The sequence below is a fragment of the Rhea pennata genome, chromosome 3, assembly GCF_028389875.1.
Source record: "Rhea pennata isolate bPtePen1 chromosome 3, bPtePen1.pri, whole genome shotgun sequence".
NCBI lineage: Eukaryota > Metazoa > Chordata > Aves > Rheiformes > Rheidae > Rhea > Rhea pennata.
Genome location: NC_084665.1, coordinates 42,791,703 through 42,809,257, shown reverse-complemented (window position 1 = coordinate 42,809,257; position 17,555 = coordinate 42,791,703). Strand labels below are relative to the sequence as shown.

Sequence of the window (17,555 nt, the reverse complement as noted above, 5' to 3'; positions counted from 1 at the left end):
AAGGACTTCATGTTGGAATTTCATTGTCTTCAGCTATACACTTCCTCTCCTCGTTCTTAACATAAGGATCAAATTTCCACCCTGACTCAGAAATCAGTGATGGCAAACAGAGTTGCAGCTCTTCCTTCTCAGAAAATACTTCTCTTCTGGCATACCCCAAACTGCTCTGATAAAACACTGCAGTGTGATTTATACAAACAGCTTTGTTCTCACAAAAGCATCTTGTAAACTGATGGAGTCAAGTATTATACTTTGCTCTCCTTTCTATTTAAAACAACTATTTAAAACACAGGGGGCCTAGAAATTCTCACCGTTCCTTATTTCATTGGTTCTAACCATTGCTCTGTAACATCAATAACATCAACCTCTTCCTAAGAGATTTCAGAGAGATATCTGGGAAGGAAAACCATTTGCATAGAACCCTTGAATACAGTTCTGTACAGTGCCTCTTTCTTAGACATATTCTAGCTCTCATTTTTCTATGAGGTTTTGATTATGCACCTATGCTATTAATCACTACTCGATTCTTATCTCAGCCAAAAAGGTTCTTTAAAGCTTATATATTTTGCACCATTTCCTGCACAAATATATATGACATACATATGTACGTTTGTGTGTGTGCATGCCTGCGTGTGTGTCTGTGGGGGGGGGAGTATTTTCTGTGTAACTATGAGTCATTTTTCCTGGTATAACTATAGCATAACTATAGCATAACAAAACACAGTTGTAAACTGGTGCTACTATGCCAGCAAAATGGCGAACTAGCTCAAGTGGAGCTCTGAAGTGCTGCTGAACTCCTGCTAATTTCAGGTTGACGGAAGACTAACTCAGGACTCTATCTGCACCCCACAGTTTCCAGGGACTTTACTGATGTCCAGCCTATGGAGACTGGGTGTTGAAAGGCAATAACCCCGGTAAATATTCTGGCCATAATAAAGGCAGTAGGTTTATCCACACTGCTCTCAGAAGTACCAATACTTCAAAGGTGCAAACCCCTTTCCACAAAAGCATTGGCAAAAATTTAGGCATGAAGAGCCTAGGAGAGAGAAGATGCAAGAAAGGAAGAGAATTATTTTCATGACAAAGCAAACTACTAGGAGAAGTTAGGAACAAATTTGTATCTAAGATCAACAAGCCCCACAGCTATTTCCACGGAAACATGCTGAGCAGTAAGGCCTTATTCAGCATTTGTGAAACAGAAGATCATCTAATTCAAACTGTGTACATGAAGGGGAGGAACAACAAGAGAAAGATGGACAATCTTGTTTACCTCCCACCTCACAACACGAGAAAAATTATTAAGATTTTTTGCCCATCAGTGCATGACTTCTGGACCTATTTCCTTTGTAATTGTGTGTGAAAATAAGCTTTACTATCTACTAGCTTTAAGAGAACTGACATTTATGATGTCTGTTTTGCACATAGATTACTTTAAAAGACTTTTCAATGGCTTTTCAGTATATATTAGTCTCCTAGAATAATTTTGCAAAATTGTCTCAGACTCTCATTACTATATTTTCTTCTCTTTACTAAAGCTCCCAATGGCAATCAGCACTGAACTGAAAGACAAACACATGAGTATTTTTTGTTGTTTTATTAGGAGGAAGCAATAACTTTTAAATGAGATTTCTGGTGTTCTGCTTAAACAACCAATGAAACTTCTTTCACATTCTGAAAATTTTTAACTTTGACAGTGATTTATTAAAGGTCTTGTATCAACACATGCCAAACTTATAATAAAAATGGAGAGGAAAATCACTTTTGAGCACTAAAATTACTGGAAACTGTTTTTGACTTCTTTCATTCACTTTTCATTTCAGGTGAATAACAGCATTCAGCTTTTACTTGTTCAAAGCTTACCAATTGTCACATGGACATTTTGAGAAGTTTAACGCCATCATTAAGTTGATTTCAACAAAATAAAAAAACTGTCAAGTTTTAAGCAGCTTCAGAATACCTTTTCCTGGCCACATTTACAATCCCAGTGATATAAGGTCAAGGCAGATGATAGGCAAATAAACAGAAACAGGAATTGTGAAGTGAAGGTATGCAGAGACCATCAAAATACCTACTTTGGTAGCTTATATGGTAGAACATACAAAACAGCACTCATTAATCAATTAATTATCTCAATACTTCAAGATGACTGCATGTCCCAGTCTTATGCCACCACTAAGCCAACCTATTCTACTCGTGACTCTACAACTCATTAACATGATATCAATAAATGAGAGAACAAGCCTTGTCCTGAAAAGTATCAACCCATGAAAGACTACAAACACTTGAAGCCAAACCAGTCATTCCTTGATAAAATGATGAATGAAAAGAACACACAGGAGATATTGGTGCTTTATCTTCAAAATAACTACTAGTACGGAATGTTGGATTATTAACTTATTATTCCAAAAGTTCTGCTTTGAAAAGTGAAATTGGAGATTGGCAGCTCTCTGGTCATATCCACCTTTCTGAAACTGCATAACAGGGCATGGGCCAGCTTTTGTCACCGCAGTACTGACATAAATCTTTTCCTCAAAACCTTTACACTGGAGGCTGATCAAGGCAGTGAGCTTGCACAGTGGCAACACTTAAGGTTCTGCCTGCAAATAATGAGATTGTGTAGACTTACACAAGGCTGATTTGGCTTAAAGAATCCAGTAATGATTCTACCATTACATTAAACCTGTAGGTAAATGAGGGAAAAGGCAATGAAGGAATGGAGGAATGAAGGAATGGAATTCTACAAGAATGTAGAAACTGTCACTGAATCAGCACTGGAGACCCCAAATTAAAAAAAAAAAATCCATAAAATCAGGGACTGGGGAGATGGGGATCTTGGCTTCCCCTACATGGTTAATCTATCCTGGAAAAGGTATCAAAAATGGAAATTTTCCCAAATCCTTGTGTTTACATATATTGTGGTATTACTTTGCTTCAAAGGTACCAGATGACTGAGGTGTTATGCTTTGTGTCTTTTCTGTCAATCCAAGTAGTAGAGTTTTTTTCTTTTATCTTTTCTTTTGAGGTAGGTAATCTCCAGTACGGAAGTGGATGAACTTACTGGCTCATTTCACATGCCACACAGAACAGTCATCAGATGCTAACAACTTTCTATCATTACTTAGCTGAGCAAGATCAAAACTAATGACAGATGAAACACTCTCTTTTTGTTATTAGTCTCCTGAGTCATTCAATTCCCACTGTTCTTTATTTTTTGCTGCCTGCCTCTATATAGCAATATTGTTGTTGCAGGCAGCTTCTGTGATTCATACCTTGGGCTCATCCACCTATAATTTGTGGGTGAGATTAGCTACCATGACAATGCTTTCCTCTGGGGTCTTTCAAGATCTCTGGCCTGTCTACCGAGACTGCCATCCTTCTTTTGAGGAGGATTTTTTATTTTATGTTTAAAGACAAATGCTCTGTTTTTTACCAAGAAAACTACCAAGCAACTACCAGTGCTTAAACAAAGGTTGGTAATTAACAACAACATGAATGCGTTCACCATTCAAAGTACAACATCTCATTACCTTAAAGATTTGCCAGGCAGAAGAGAAATAGGTATGTTCTGAGATCAGGAGGAAAGACAAATAAAAATATGACCCAATTCATGTAACTGGAATATATTTTCTAAGATGGTGTAAATGCAATCTCTATATGGCAAAGCACATCAGCCTTATGTCTGGAAATGAGAAAGAACTAAAGACTTCACATGTATATTTTCCTGGGAAAGGTAAATGAATCCTTTCATCTTCCCTTTGATTCAAAAGGGGATGTTATAAACCATCCTTCTGCTCATCTCCTTCTATCATTGTTGGTTCAAGCTGTGGCTCCTTTCCATTTCAGATGAGCTGTTATACACTAAACAACTCCTTTATTAAGGATCTAATGTCATCTCTCTGCATGCTACCCTTATACTTTCTGGGCTTGCAAGCAAAGCAACATATCCAAATATTAATAGTTAGCCACTCAACAAACAGTAACAACCAGTATGAACATGCTTTAATTTTTTTAATTCTATCTCTACATGTATTCTTTAATTGAACTTACATTTATCATATGTCTGTCTTCTCCCCTTTTCTTCAATAAAAAGAGAAAACAATGTCCCTCATGTATGCTTACAACTCACTCAAAGTGGTACATTCTCCATAGATTTTATTCATTTTTTCCCCATCACATTCATCATCAGACATACCCAAGTACTATATATTTTAGAGACTTATACTGCAGAATACCAGTCAGGCTGGTATTCTATAATAACTATAGGGAACCACTGTGTCAGGATCTCTGTCTTCGTGAAATATCCGTGTTCTGATTAATAAATGAAGCTTTCAGTACTAATAGTGACCAAAAAATCATACCCACTCCTGAAAGATACACACAAAACAAACCCCAACTGTTGCAGTGCCTTATCTGTAAACTCTGAATGCTTCTTTCTGCTTGAAAGTGAGGTGAACAGCAAAACTCTGGAATTACTTGCAGTTTTTCCATAGCAAAAATGAAGATGATATTTTAGAGCTCCTTCTAATCCTTATGATTCATATGTCAGACTTCTCAAATTTATCATTTCAAATAAGTTTTTTTTATCCATTTATAGGCCTAATGGTGAACCGTGTCCCAGGCAAATTGCCTTCCTTTTATTTCTAATGGTCTAATTAGTGTTAGCAAAAACTGCATATGACAATCTTCATGCAATTATTGTTGTTGACTGGCATGATGTCTATATAAACTGGCTTTTCCACTTCTCCAAAACATTTTAAAACCATAAAGACAAAAACTACAAGCCCTTTTTTGTTAATCAAAACGCATAATTGCATAGAAAGAGCAATCTCTCCTGCCTATTTTTTTTCCTTGGAGCCTTTAAACTTTCAAATCAAAGCCACAATATACATCAGATGAACAACATTATTATGACTTCACCTTTAGAGTACAGATTGCAGGCATATGGGGGGTCCTTTATCACTGCAATCTAGTCAGCCATCAACCACTGTTTTAAATATGTGCCTTCTGAAAATTGAGTGCCCATGACCGTGGTCATCAGGGTTAATCATAGAAACTGACCTGGATCCATAGAAAAGGATAATTAAAATTTTGGCATTAAAGGGCAAACATTCAGATTTCTCAAGAACAGCAGAGGAAACTGACAAATGCAAGTACAGCCTTAAGGGCCCAGAGTTGTAATAATATGCTTGAAGTTACTGAAAAAACTATGACTCAGTCCCTCTCTCAAGAAACTTCCAGATCATTTGATAATCAGTCCAGTTCAGAGAAAGCTCAGGCTCTGGCAGAGGATGCACTTTTATAACAATGCACTTTTTGAAAAGCTCTTTTCCTAGTTGACCAGTTTTAAGTTTGAAGAGCATCATAGATAATATTTTATGGTGAAGGATGTAACAAACTTTTACCTTACACTGCCAATTTATATCATGTGTCCTCATTTTACACTGGACTCATTCAGAAATTATGTGGAAGTGTAGTGCTTACTCTATGGCCTCCTAACTGTGAACTTGAAAATCAGTGATTTTCTTCCCATTTCTTCAAATCAAGAATATAAGTAGAAGCCTGTGGAAGACTCTACAGTAACCTTAGTAGCTGACTAGCCTTATCAGTCAATAAATTCTTTAGATTACCATGCTGTCACTAAATCCTCAATACATTTTATTACATGTTAATGTCAATTAACAAAACATGTTAATACATGTTACATAACCCTTGTGGTGATTAGCGAAAGACTACACTGAAGCATGGGAATAACCTAGTCCATGCTAGATGCTCCAATGAATCAAACCAAATACTCAAGAAAACCTAATAGCTGCATTCTGTTGTACAATAAAACAGAAAACAATAGTTTTTCTAAAATGAGAATCACTGATCTTTGCATCATCTCATGTGTGTAATAGTCCCTCTAACTTATCCATCAGTATTGCTGAATGCAGCCTCTCTCCATGAAGATTTCCATGTATGTTTTTTTTCAGTGAATTCAGATTTTGGCATGTTTTGTTCTTGAGCCTTTTTTTTACATAGTCTTACCAGGGTCTCTGATTTGCCCCCCCCCCCCTTTTTTTTTTGGTAGAAAATCAAGATGATCAAGAGACCAGGTAGCTACTAAAGAAGAAGTTAAATGACCCAGACATAACTAATGGTGCATAAAGAAATCCAGAAGAACTTTCCATGATGGAATATTGGTATATAACTGGCAGACTGCATCTGTTTCTTGGGAAACACTCACTATACAGACTGCAAACAGGAAGATGAACTTGAAGACGGTCAAAGACAAATCCCGTGGCCATCAAGGATTTCCACATTCCAGATGATTATAATTTGTATGACGGTAAGTAGACTATAAGACTTACAATAAAAATATATTATTCTGCTCTCAAAGATAGGAAGCTGTTCCTTGAATAACGTTAGTTTACACCATAAGGTTGCTTCTATTCTTAAGCAGTTAGACTAAAACAATTTTATAATTTCCAACAGGATTTTCATTAACAGTGACCAGTTAGGACTTAAACTATAATCTAGTAGATCTAGTTTCAGCCAGTAGTGTACAAGGGTACATAATTATATTAACCTGTTTTCTACAAAGATACTTACTCATGCATATTCATCTAATTGTTGCACCTACTCTGAGCCTACTTGCAAGGAAGATCATGGGGAACTCAGCTTGAAATGAACCATCTCTACGAAGACCATCTGCTATAGCATAGTGTAAATTCTCTCAATTCAAAGACTTAATTGAACTTATCATCATAAGCACTGGCTGGATGAGGTGATTCAGCAAGACTCCATACAGACTAGGGTCTGTTACAAAAACATTTTTGGCTGAAATCCTAATAGGCATACAGTATATTGTGACAATGGCCCCAGAAGGCATTCAGCTGGTGTCAGGATGAGTCAGTATGGAAATATTATCTTAAAAAAATACAAGAAGTAGTTGTTTGGGCTTAAATTAAAAAAAAATAGCTGGCATGGAGACTGTGTAATATCTGTTCTGCAACAGTGAATCATAAAGATCTTAGTGTAAAATAATCTTTGAATGTAATGAAACCATTAACTCATCAGATCCAACAAGCTATAGTGCAGAAGGATTATAGGGTGTTCAATGTTTATTTTTGTTTCTCACAAGACTAGTAAAATGCACCACAGATGCTTGCTGACCAGCACAACAGGTTTGCAGGCAGCAAAAGTCAGAGAAGTTAATACCCAAGGGCACAACACTTCATTGATTCTTTCATGCTGAATCTCACTTGAAACTAGCAAAGGATGCATTTTTCCCTCTTCAATGTTTGTTTATTAATACATATATTATGTCCCATCATTTCTTTTATACACTTTGTAACACACTAAGTTGTTAACCACAGTTATTTGCAGTCATTTTATCTGGCAGAAGAACTCACATGAGTATCATTAAAATCATTAATATTATTCTGAAAAAGTCTTCCTGTACCGAAGAATAAGGTATAGAATAAGGATAAGACAACAAAATTGTTTTTACTCATTCTTTCCATGCTTTGGCTTATGGGGCATATATTAGCTCAGTCCAGGCATGATTTTGTTTCATAAACCATTTCACCTCCTGAATTCAGGAGATTTATATGTTATTGGCCAAACTAGTCTGCAATTCACCAACTCTAGTGAGTTCACACTATAGATAAATTTTCTGCTTACAGTCAATCTGATGCACTCCTAAGTGTGGGCACAAATATAAATAGAATCTGTGGTTTTGTATTTTCTTTTTAATCAAATAGCTTGCAAACTCATTTTAAGTATATTTTAACCATGCAAAATAAACTGATTTATTTTTGAAAGATTCTAAGAAAGAAATTGAACAAAAATTGTGATTTTGAATTCAAGCAGCTTGTTCTTACTTAAAAACAAATGTGACATCAACATCAAGCAATGTGTTTGCTCTCTATGAGCACATGAAATATAAAATGAAATAATTCACCTATTTCTCAGAATTTCAAAAGATGAAATAATCTTTAACTTACCATTATTTGGGGGCTCTTCTGAAGTACCACAATGTTTATAGCCCATAGAGAATTATCTGTAGTTGAAATATTTCTCTTTTTGGATATTTTATTGTAAAAACATTTAAGGAATGACTCAGTAAATGAGATAATAGAATCACATCATTCCATTTATTAGAATCACAACATTCTATTAAAAGGTCAGATCCAGATACTATTCACCAGGCTGATTTTGTAAATGCATTCAAACCTTAAAAGGATATAGTCAGTAATTCTGTATTAAAAAGTGAATGATGTCTGAGCTAGTCTTTCATTTACTGCCATTGGAATCAGTAAGTAAAGAGAAATATCTCTTCTGCTTTTATAACAGGGTGCTTATAATGTTAGTCCATAAGACTCAATCTTACAGACATTTATGGATTCACCTTAATTTTTACAAGCTGTTTAAATGACTCTCATAGAATTTTCTAATATATAAACATAAACATGAGCCTAAGTATGACTTAACTCTGGTAGACCTGTAGGTTTTGCTTCTCTCCACAAACAAACAGTTGTAAAGTTTCATTCCAATTTCTACTGGACATTATTCTGCACATATAGCTGCATATAATATATATTTAAAAATACACACACACACATATGTATATATATACACAACACACTTTCTAACTAAAAAATTTTACCTTCTTGGATGCTTCTGTGGGTATTAACAGTATTCTAACCTATCAATGACTTCCATACAAGAAATCTGCATGCACCTACATTTTCAAGATTACCATCATGATTTTTGCTGAGCATTCTAATGCTTCATAGCAATAAAAAGTTTTGAGTTTGAGGTGAAATGCATTCATTACACATACACAAACACCTATTACATTGAAGAAAACCCACTACTGTCAACAGGCAGCTTTGAAGAGTTCAGATTCCATCCAGAAGACAGAGCCATATCTGTATATATATTTTTTTATATATATATTAATTTTACAAAGTCATGCGTTCAGCCCTTCAGCTTTCATATAATGCCACAGAGCAGAGCATGCATTGCAAAAAGTGAAAACCTGTAACAGTGAGGACTGACAGGAAAGTAAAAATTAAATAAAATAACAATTGTGCTGTTTTGATGGGGTTTTTAGTCTTACGCAGTAAAAATTAACACACAGAATCACAGAATGGGTAAGGTTGGAAGGGACCTCTGGAGATCATCTAGTCCAACCTCCCTGCTCAGCAGGGTCACCTAGAGCATGTTAGACAGGGTTGCATCCAGGCCGGTTTTGAATATCTCCAGAGAAGGAGACTCCACAACCTCTCTGGGCAACCTGTGCCAGTGCTGTCCATTACTGCCATAGTATTTAAGAGAGAAAATCTAGAAAGGGGAAAATGAACGCAACTATGCTTCTTCTTCCCCCCCTAAAGTTATTGAAATTAATGTCTCATATTATTTAAATAATTCATTACATCTTTGAATGCTATGTACTGACACACATACACACACGCACACATACATATCTATATACACATATATATATGTGTGTGTGCTCATATATATATTCTAGCACAACTTGTATGTTGTCTATTCCAGTAAAAAAAATTGGGGGAAAAAATGTCTTCTGATAGACAAATTAGGGTAGTCTTTCCAATCCACATCATCCAATATAAGGCACAGAGAAATAATTAATAATTAATATGGATCATATAATAGGATGCCGTGCTGTACTAATTTATGGGAAATAAAGGTCCATTCTTCATAGACTAGTTTTTGTACAAGTCGTTTTTAAAATCATGAAGAGTGTTGTTCTTTCTTAACATCCTTCTCTCTTTGTGCCAGACAATCACTAGCAAAAGCATTCCAAAAGTTGAAAGTATAGAATTCTTATAGCTATTCTGCACAGTACATTTCTATGTAAGGATTACCTTTTCCATTACAGAATCTGCAACTGTTTACCAGGCTGACCAAAGTATGGGAAATATCGGTTCAACAATGGCACCTATTTCAAAGGAGCTCTGCAGTCTTTGGTACCATTAAAAATAAATATATACAAATATAAAAATGTAAAAAAATATATAAATATGTAAGCAAATACATAAATTATACCAGTTAATTAAAAATAAATTAACATATTTCTGTGCATTCCGTAATACTGACTTGAATCAACTATGAAGTTCACAGATGCTTTGCAAATCACCATAGATACCTCAGTCTCAGCTTTTGGGCACAGGCAGCTATCTACAAAAGTAGTTTATAAATGTTGTATTGAAGGTCTTCAACCACAATTCCATATCAGTTACTGAGTGTAGCTATGATTTTCTTTCTGTGCTGTTGCTATGGTAGTTCTTATTTTCATATACTGCCCTAGAAACTAAACTCATTATACTTGCCATGAAAACAGATTAAATTTAAATCTGAAATGCAGAAACTCTGCAATAAAAATACTGCCATCTTCAGATAATGGACTTTCTGCAGTAAATTTAGTATTCTATTGGCTTACGGTACTAAAATATCTGTGTAAAAATCCACTCCAATGTGAGAAATACACTCCTTCCCCCAAAATTTCTCTTTAATAAGTATTCAAAGGATATTCAATGTCTCCTCCAGATCAGATGACTGTGGATTCCCCATAGCACTCTGTTAAACATCTTTGCCATTTGAACATTCCTTTACATCAAGTAGAAAGGGAGCTCTAGATAGTACAAAATTTGCTTTGACTCTTACCAGAAAAGACACTGGGGATCTTGGAAAGAAAACTTTTGACTGTACGAATAGGAATTCCATTTTTCTCATCTTGCATGCGGGCTATGACGTCTTCCATCTGAACATAGAGAAAGAAAATAAAAGAAAAAGAATAAAGAAATCCAGAATTACTTCCTAAAAAAATTCTCTAAGAACTCCTATATCAGTCTCAGAATGAAAGGCCCACTCTTGTAATTTTTTTTCAATTAATATTGTCTATTTTTGTTGAGTAGAATAAATAATTGGAAGTATTTCATTCATGGACAACAGTAAAGCAATGTTTATGCTCCAAAGTCTCTTGAGAAAGAAATACTGAGGCAAAACAGAGGGATTTAGTTTTGAAGTAGCTAAAAAACTACTGCTGAATATAAAACTTCACATTTGATTATGTTATTGGTATTTTACCAAATATAAAAGTAAAACAGACTCATGCAGTCTTCTAGATGACCGATACAGTTCTCAAAATGTTCAAAACAAAAGTGGAGCTTTTAAGTTCAAAGCAAACATTCCCTCTGTTCTTTTGAGAAGAGCAAAACAAGAAGTTACAACATGGTACAATTTTGCATCCCTGGAGAGAGCGGAGTCAGAAACATAGGGTTTTTATTAGCAATGGGGTGGATATAAAAATGGTTTAAAACCTTTTTATTACACTTTTCGATACTTCCATATGCATTAGCCAATTTTTTCCATTCAGTTTTCCAGGCTAAATTGGTCTGCAACTTTCGTAATTCAAATCCAAACCAAAGGCCTTTTAGTTTCAGGTGAACTATAAGAAAGTTGTTTTATTGTAGAATGCAAAGAAGTGGGTCTCAGTGGCAGAAAACACCAGTTTTTATTCTTACACATTTCAAGACTGAAACTTACTGATTAGGTAAGTTCTATCTTTCCCCAAATATTTAGCCTTCTTACAATACAAAATGCAATTTGATAAAATGAATTACTACCACTCCTCTTCATTCCTTCAGTCACCAACATACTCTATAAAAAATAGGTCTTTGCAAGACTGTGCTTTTTATTTTATTAGTCAAATCTTAAAACATTGTCCTATCTTCCCTCTGTTCCCCATTTAAGTGCCTGAACCATTCATCAAAAGTTTATGGCTGAATGGCATTGAAAAAAAAGTTAGTGAATATCAGACAAAATTCTGTCATGCACTTTTTTTCTGCAGAGGCCACATGACTCAAATCAACATACGTATGGCACTAGATACTTACAGCTATGAATTAATTTGCCCAGGGGTGGGTGGTGTACAGAGTCAGGAAAGGGAGAGTGAGTTGGGACCCTGAGTGGTGTATATAGGAGTGAAGAACAAATATTTATACCAAAAATAAAACTAAAATCTATTAATTTCACTGTTCATGGAAAAAACAGTTTGTACAGAGAATGTTTGGTGGTTCATATGCGCCATGTACATATGGAGCATACATTAATAAAGCAAGGAACACAAATCCAGTAGCAGAGTCCAACACAAAAAGTACACGCAAAAAACAGATATTGTTAGTACAGCACAGAGCTGGAAGACGGAGTCTATTGCTCACCATTAAGCAATATACAAACGTAATTCCGAAGAAGGGAACTAACGTTCATTGTAATCATCAGTCAAATATTGAGTCCATTCATGACTTTCATTTGCAATGGAATTCCAATTATTTAAATAGATGATAAGGCTATCAACAATGTACCAAAACTGTTATCTATGAAATGAAATCTGTCCTTACATTTATTATCCACAGAATAAGTGAAGGTCTGTTTCAACACCTTCTAAATTCAACTTGGAGTCTGCCTTAAATGAGCTCCTAAATGAAAAAGATGTCAATTCAGATTCAGGTGAACACCCTTCCACGGACCTTGTACAGAAACAGAAGTAAATTTGATAATAAATTCCATACATATAGTGTAAGCCTACGGGAATATTTCTGGAACTACAGGGTGAATAATAATGTATGCTACACTGAAACAGAGTTTAGATGACAATTTGTATTAAGGCAACATGATAAAGGTATATTTACACTACAATAAGGACTACTACAATTGCAGGACGCACATCTAGAACATAGTTTTACAAGGAGTGACACGTCATCGCCTCTCTCTTGGGACTGCACAAGAGTACAGACATGCCAGGCATAGTGTTCCTAGTGCTTTCAGGAATTAATCTTTTGAGAGCATACAGAATAAAATGTTAACTGACATTCACGTTTGTTTTCCTAAACTTGCTTCACAGACTCAATCTAAAGTGTAGAAGACCTAACTCAGATTGTAGCTCTTGGGGAATTCTCTCATTTTGATTACTAAAGTGAGAACTAGGATGGCTACTTTGCAAAATTACACCTTCTCCTTCCCTTCTAGCTCAGAATATTGTTCCAGGCTAGCAGCAAACACCCTCTGTGCAGAGGGCAGCTTACACACCACTCATCGTTGCTGTGAACTCGCTTGTTTATTCGGTGTACAAAGATAACTGTATAAATGAGTGAGCATGTTCTAAAACAAGCCATAACACAACACCTGGTTCCTAATTAGTTATAGAAGATTCTCTGTGTGATTAGTCAGACTGAAAAGTCTTATTTGTCTTGTCTCAACTTGCACAAAAAGAAAAGAATACTGTTTTGCAGTCATCTGAACTGTTAAACATCAGAGCCGAAGAAAATGGCGCGCAGATAAAAGAACACTCCAATTAAAGATTTGAAAACATCTAATCCAACGTATGTAAGTGCACAGCTGAACTTCTAGTATACGTAGCCCATATTTCTTTTTTGTCTGCTTTAAATTCAGCAAATGTATAATCTCTTCCACTGCAAAACATTATGTCCTCATTTAATTGTATTTGGGAAACAGCACTCAAGGCGCTTTGCCATCATTCATCAACAATGACCTAAAACAATGAAATGGGCAGAATAGTTTAATTAGGGTGATAAAATAAAATCCTCGTCTAATTTTGCTCAAGCAGTCTAATCTGGGAAATGTAAGCTGCTGCCTGATACAGTAATTTTCTTTCCTGATGTGTCTCTGTTTGCTTCTGAGTCACCTGACCTGATGCTCATAAGTGAAATATAAGCTCCCTCATTTTGCCTCAGAATGATGTTTTCATGGTTCCTTTACTATCTGCTTACCTGGCGAAACTGGAGTGGCTTTGACAGCGCATTGCGATCTTTTTTAGCCCTAAACCTTTTTACAAAATCCTCCCCCCCCCCAAAAAAAAAAAAAGCAAAGAAATGCCACAAACCACAACTGCCACCTGATCACTCTGCAAAGCCCAGCGTGCATGTGTAAAGGATGCATAAGCATCTCTCTTGCTGCTTTTCAGCCATCACTGTATGAAAGTAATGCAAGGCTTCCACTAAAGTTTAGTTAACTGTATGCGTAAAATAATTTGTCTGTTTGTCTGTTACATTTGTCTGTTACAGTGAGTGAATTCTAATCTCGAAAAAGCCTCACTAACCTTGTGATGCATACGCAATTCAAACCAAACTTAAAATATAGTATTAGTATTTACAACTTCACTTGTCATCTCCTTGTGAAGAAATCTGAAGTCTTGGTCTTGACATAGGAGGACTCTGTCCAATTTTTTTTCAAAGACTTCACTCTTTGATAACAGAGAAAGAGGGTAGCAAGATCCTGTTTGAGAAAGGCTACAGGATAAAGGAGCTCTTGCCTAGTACCAACACTATCTCTGATCCAAAGTTGTTACAACGTGCAGCAAGTTACAATATGTAACAATATCTTACACTACCCAACAAGCTTCCCTAGACCTTTTTTAATTTCTTTTTCTTCTATTTTTTTTCTTTTTTTAATACAAAGCCTGCAAATGCTCAAGATACAGAAAATTTGGAAGAAAGTATTCTACTGTGGTTCAGTGAGGGAAAAATCTATCTCTATATGAACGGCTAGACTACTTCAGCAGAGATGCTCTTCAGGAACCTCAGATTCACTCTTCTTCCCATGTGGGCTGCTCTTTGCCTGGACTAAACATGCCAAGATTCATTGCAATCGCCTGCTTTAATTGAATCATCACGGTGCCACCTGAGAGCTGCCTAAAACCTGGGAATCACGGGACTTTTGCTCAGCTCCTCAGTCGGTCCGCCTGACGGCGGAGGAAAGAAGCACGAAACACGGGAACTACAACCCCCACGAGGCTGCACCAACAGGCACAGCTCCCAACAAACTGCTCCCCAGGGAAAACATTTCAGTGCTGTGCGCTGAACTAAAGCAAATCATCCCAGGTCAGCAGCGCTGTCAACTCCTTTTCTAAATCAAGCATGTGGAAATGAAATAGCTTGACATCCCTATATCAAAGATTTCAGGATTTTTTCCATTCATGCAGAACTGGGTTATTTCGACTCTTTGTTCCTATTTCGGATTAAAAAAAAAATGTTGAAATACTCACATTTCCAGAAACATACATACATTTTGAATTTTAACTAAAGCACAACACTGAATGACGGCTTAAAATTCATAAGATTAACCAAAGTGGTCATGACAGACATACTCCTGCTAAAGGTCAGGAGTTCTTCTGGGTCAATATTACTTCTCCGGCACAGGAAAGCTGGCACAAGTGCCTTCTGATGAGCATTAAATTAGAGAGTAACTTATTCTGTGACGGGAAGACAAGTTTACAGACTGGTCTCATATCCTTTTTAGAACCTGTATTTATTACCAGCAGTAATTTGAAAGAGTAAAATCAATGACAAATCCATACAAAAACTCCTAATCATATTAAATGGATGTATATTACATGGATGCATATGTATACACTTTTAAAAGTTACTTTTAAAACAAGTTGTTTAGGGGAGAGAATATCTGAGCAAGGAATATAGTTTTGGCATTAAAAGTGCAAAATAAAAGTTTGATATAAATGGTCTCCTGAAACAGAATTTGGTTGACATCCTTTCCACACTTTTTGGAAAAAGTACAAATTAAAAGTGTACTTTGAACACTGGTTATTAACCTATAATTATGTGGCATGTTTTGAAGCTACACCTCTCAGTTATCCCTACATAAAGTACAAATACTAAACCCCAGCTCAGATGGAATAAAGAAAAATGGGACAATATCGAATGGAAAAGCTTGAAGATACCACGGAAGTACATTCTGTAGATTGTGTTCTGGGCCAGTAATTTATTCTCTTTCTTTCCTGGAATTGCTTTGTAGAGACAGTGGTTCAATGCACCAATATTTTATACATGTTATTACATATTTTACACATGTTATTATATTTGTACTTTACCAGAAGTTTTTCTTTATTCTTACTCATAAAAGTAGCAGAAGTAGCTTCTCATGTCAGTGTACTGTTTGAAGAACTTAGCATCCCATTTATCAAAGTATGTCAGAAACCCGTAACACTTATTAGAGATCATGGGCTATCACTTCCATTTGTTCAGTTAGTTTTATTTTTGTCTCAGTTTAGAGTTCGACATCTAAATACATAGGACACATCCAGTCCCCTGCATATATGTGAATGTTACATGGGTGAAGAGTGAACAGCAAACTGAAAAAGTTTCTAAGAGCTATTTGACTGGTATTAAAGGAAAAACATAAGAATTGGGGGAATATATCATACTGATTCAGTTCTGGAATCAAGATAATCTTATAGAAAACACTATACACAAAAAATTGGCAAAGTAGGAAATCCACCTCCCTGGCCTTCAAGAAAATATAAGCTCAAAGAACATACATAAGTAAGTACAGACAAAGATTTCAATTTTTAAATTAATCCCTCAAAAAAGAATTCAAATATTCTTTAATATTATTTCACACTATTAATATGTCACAATTCATTTTTATTCTGACCGTTTCAAGCCCAGAAGCAAAACAATAGATTTAGAAAAAGTTATAGTCAGATGCAGAAAATATAAAAACTTACACACTGGTGCAAAAAATATCAGTTTAAATGAATGGTTATCATGTCCAAATTCCAAATAGATTAAGAAAAGAAATTCTGTTTATTTATTTTTCTTGGAACTTTATATTAGAAATACAACTTCCTCAGAACTCGCACCCTACTATTGCACTACCAAAACAGAGAAAGCCTACCCAAAAATGTTAGAAAACTCATCCAGATGGTGAAATTCTGAAACCACTGAATGATAATTTTGGAAATTGTATCTTTTCTCTCAGTAAAATCAAGATTTCTATCATGAGTGAGAAACATCAGTTAGAATGACATAGGAAAAGGAAGCGTCCCTATGGGTACTTGAGAAGGAAATAAAGCCTGATGAAGGAAGTCTTGGTGAAAGAGTATTCATACTGTGATAGGTATTTCTGTGAGAGTACTTCATTGAGAATAAAGTATATATTCTAAATGCAGCTGGTACTATAAACAATATTTATCAATTTTCTAGGACATGACTTGAGCTTCTAAACTGTGCTATCAGGGACAAAACGAAAGTTTCTCAGGCAAAATATGTATTTTAAAAATATGCTCTTTAAAGCCAAGGTGTTTCCTGAGTTTTAGTGACTGTCTGCGGTATGAAGGTCCTCACATTCAAAAAGCATCCGCCTGTATATTTTAGAAACAAACAAGTTCAACTGCAAGTTTATCTCAATCACCTCAAATGGATTTTTCAAAACAATGTTGTAAAAATGTTCAAAAGATTTGGGCTATTTTTCCCCAGGACGAAGAAAAGCAAAATGTCGAAATTCAACGGAAAAGTCAAAACAGAAATCTGGTAACCTGATCAGTAGAGAGGCTAATATTTTGAAGAAGAAGAAACCACACACACATATTTTTACTGAAGATGCAAAACAAGGACTGGGTCAGCTTATACAAAACACATTTAGACACAAAAGTGACAGGTAGCTAATGATGCATTTTACCTCCAGAAAAATCACTCATAAAACTATTAGCCATAGTATATAGTGGAGTC

General features: G+C 35.5%; 1 protein-coding gene across 5 annotated transcripts in view; it reads right to left on the bottom strand.

The window, feature by feature from the left end:
- Positions 1 to 17,555, bottom strand: part of RGS7 (regulator of G protein signaling 7) — a 285,010-nt gene that overhangs the window by 121,004 nt on the left and 146,451 nt on the right. For 4 of the 5 annotated variants that reach the window (XM_062573649.1, XM_062573647.1, XM_062573645.1 and 1 more), the window contains exon 3: positions 10,678 to 10,774. In XM_062573649.1, the coding sequence (XP_062429633.1) occupies positions 10,678 to 10,774 (97 nt within the window). Of the gene's footprint in view, positions 1 to 10,677; positions 10,775 to 12,413; positions 12,492 to 17,555 lie in introns of those variants that run through there. The other variant, XM_062573646.1, reaches the window with a different exon arrangement.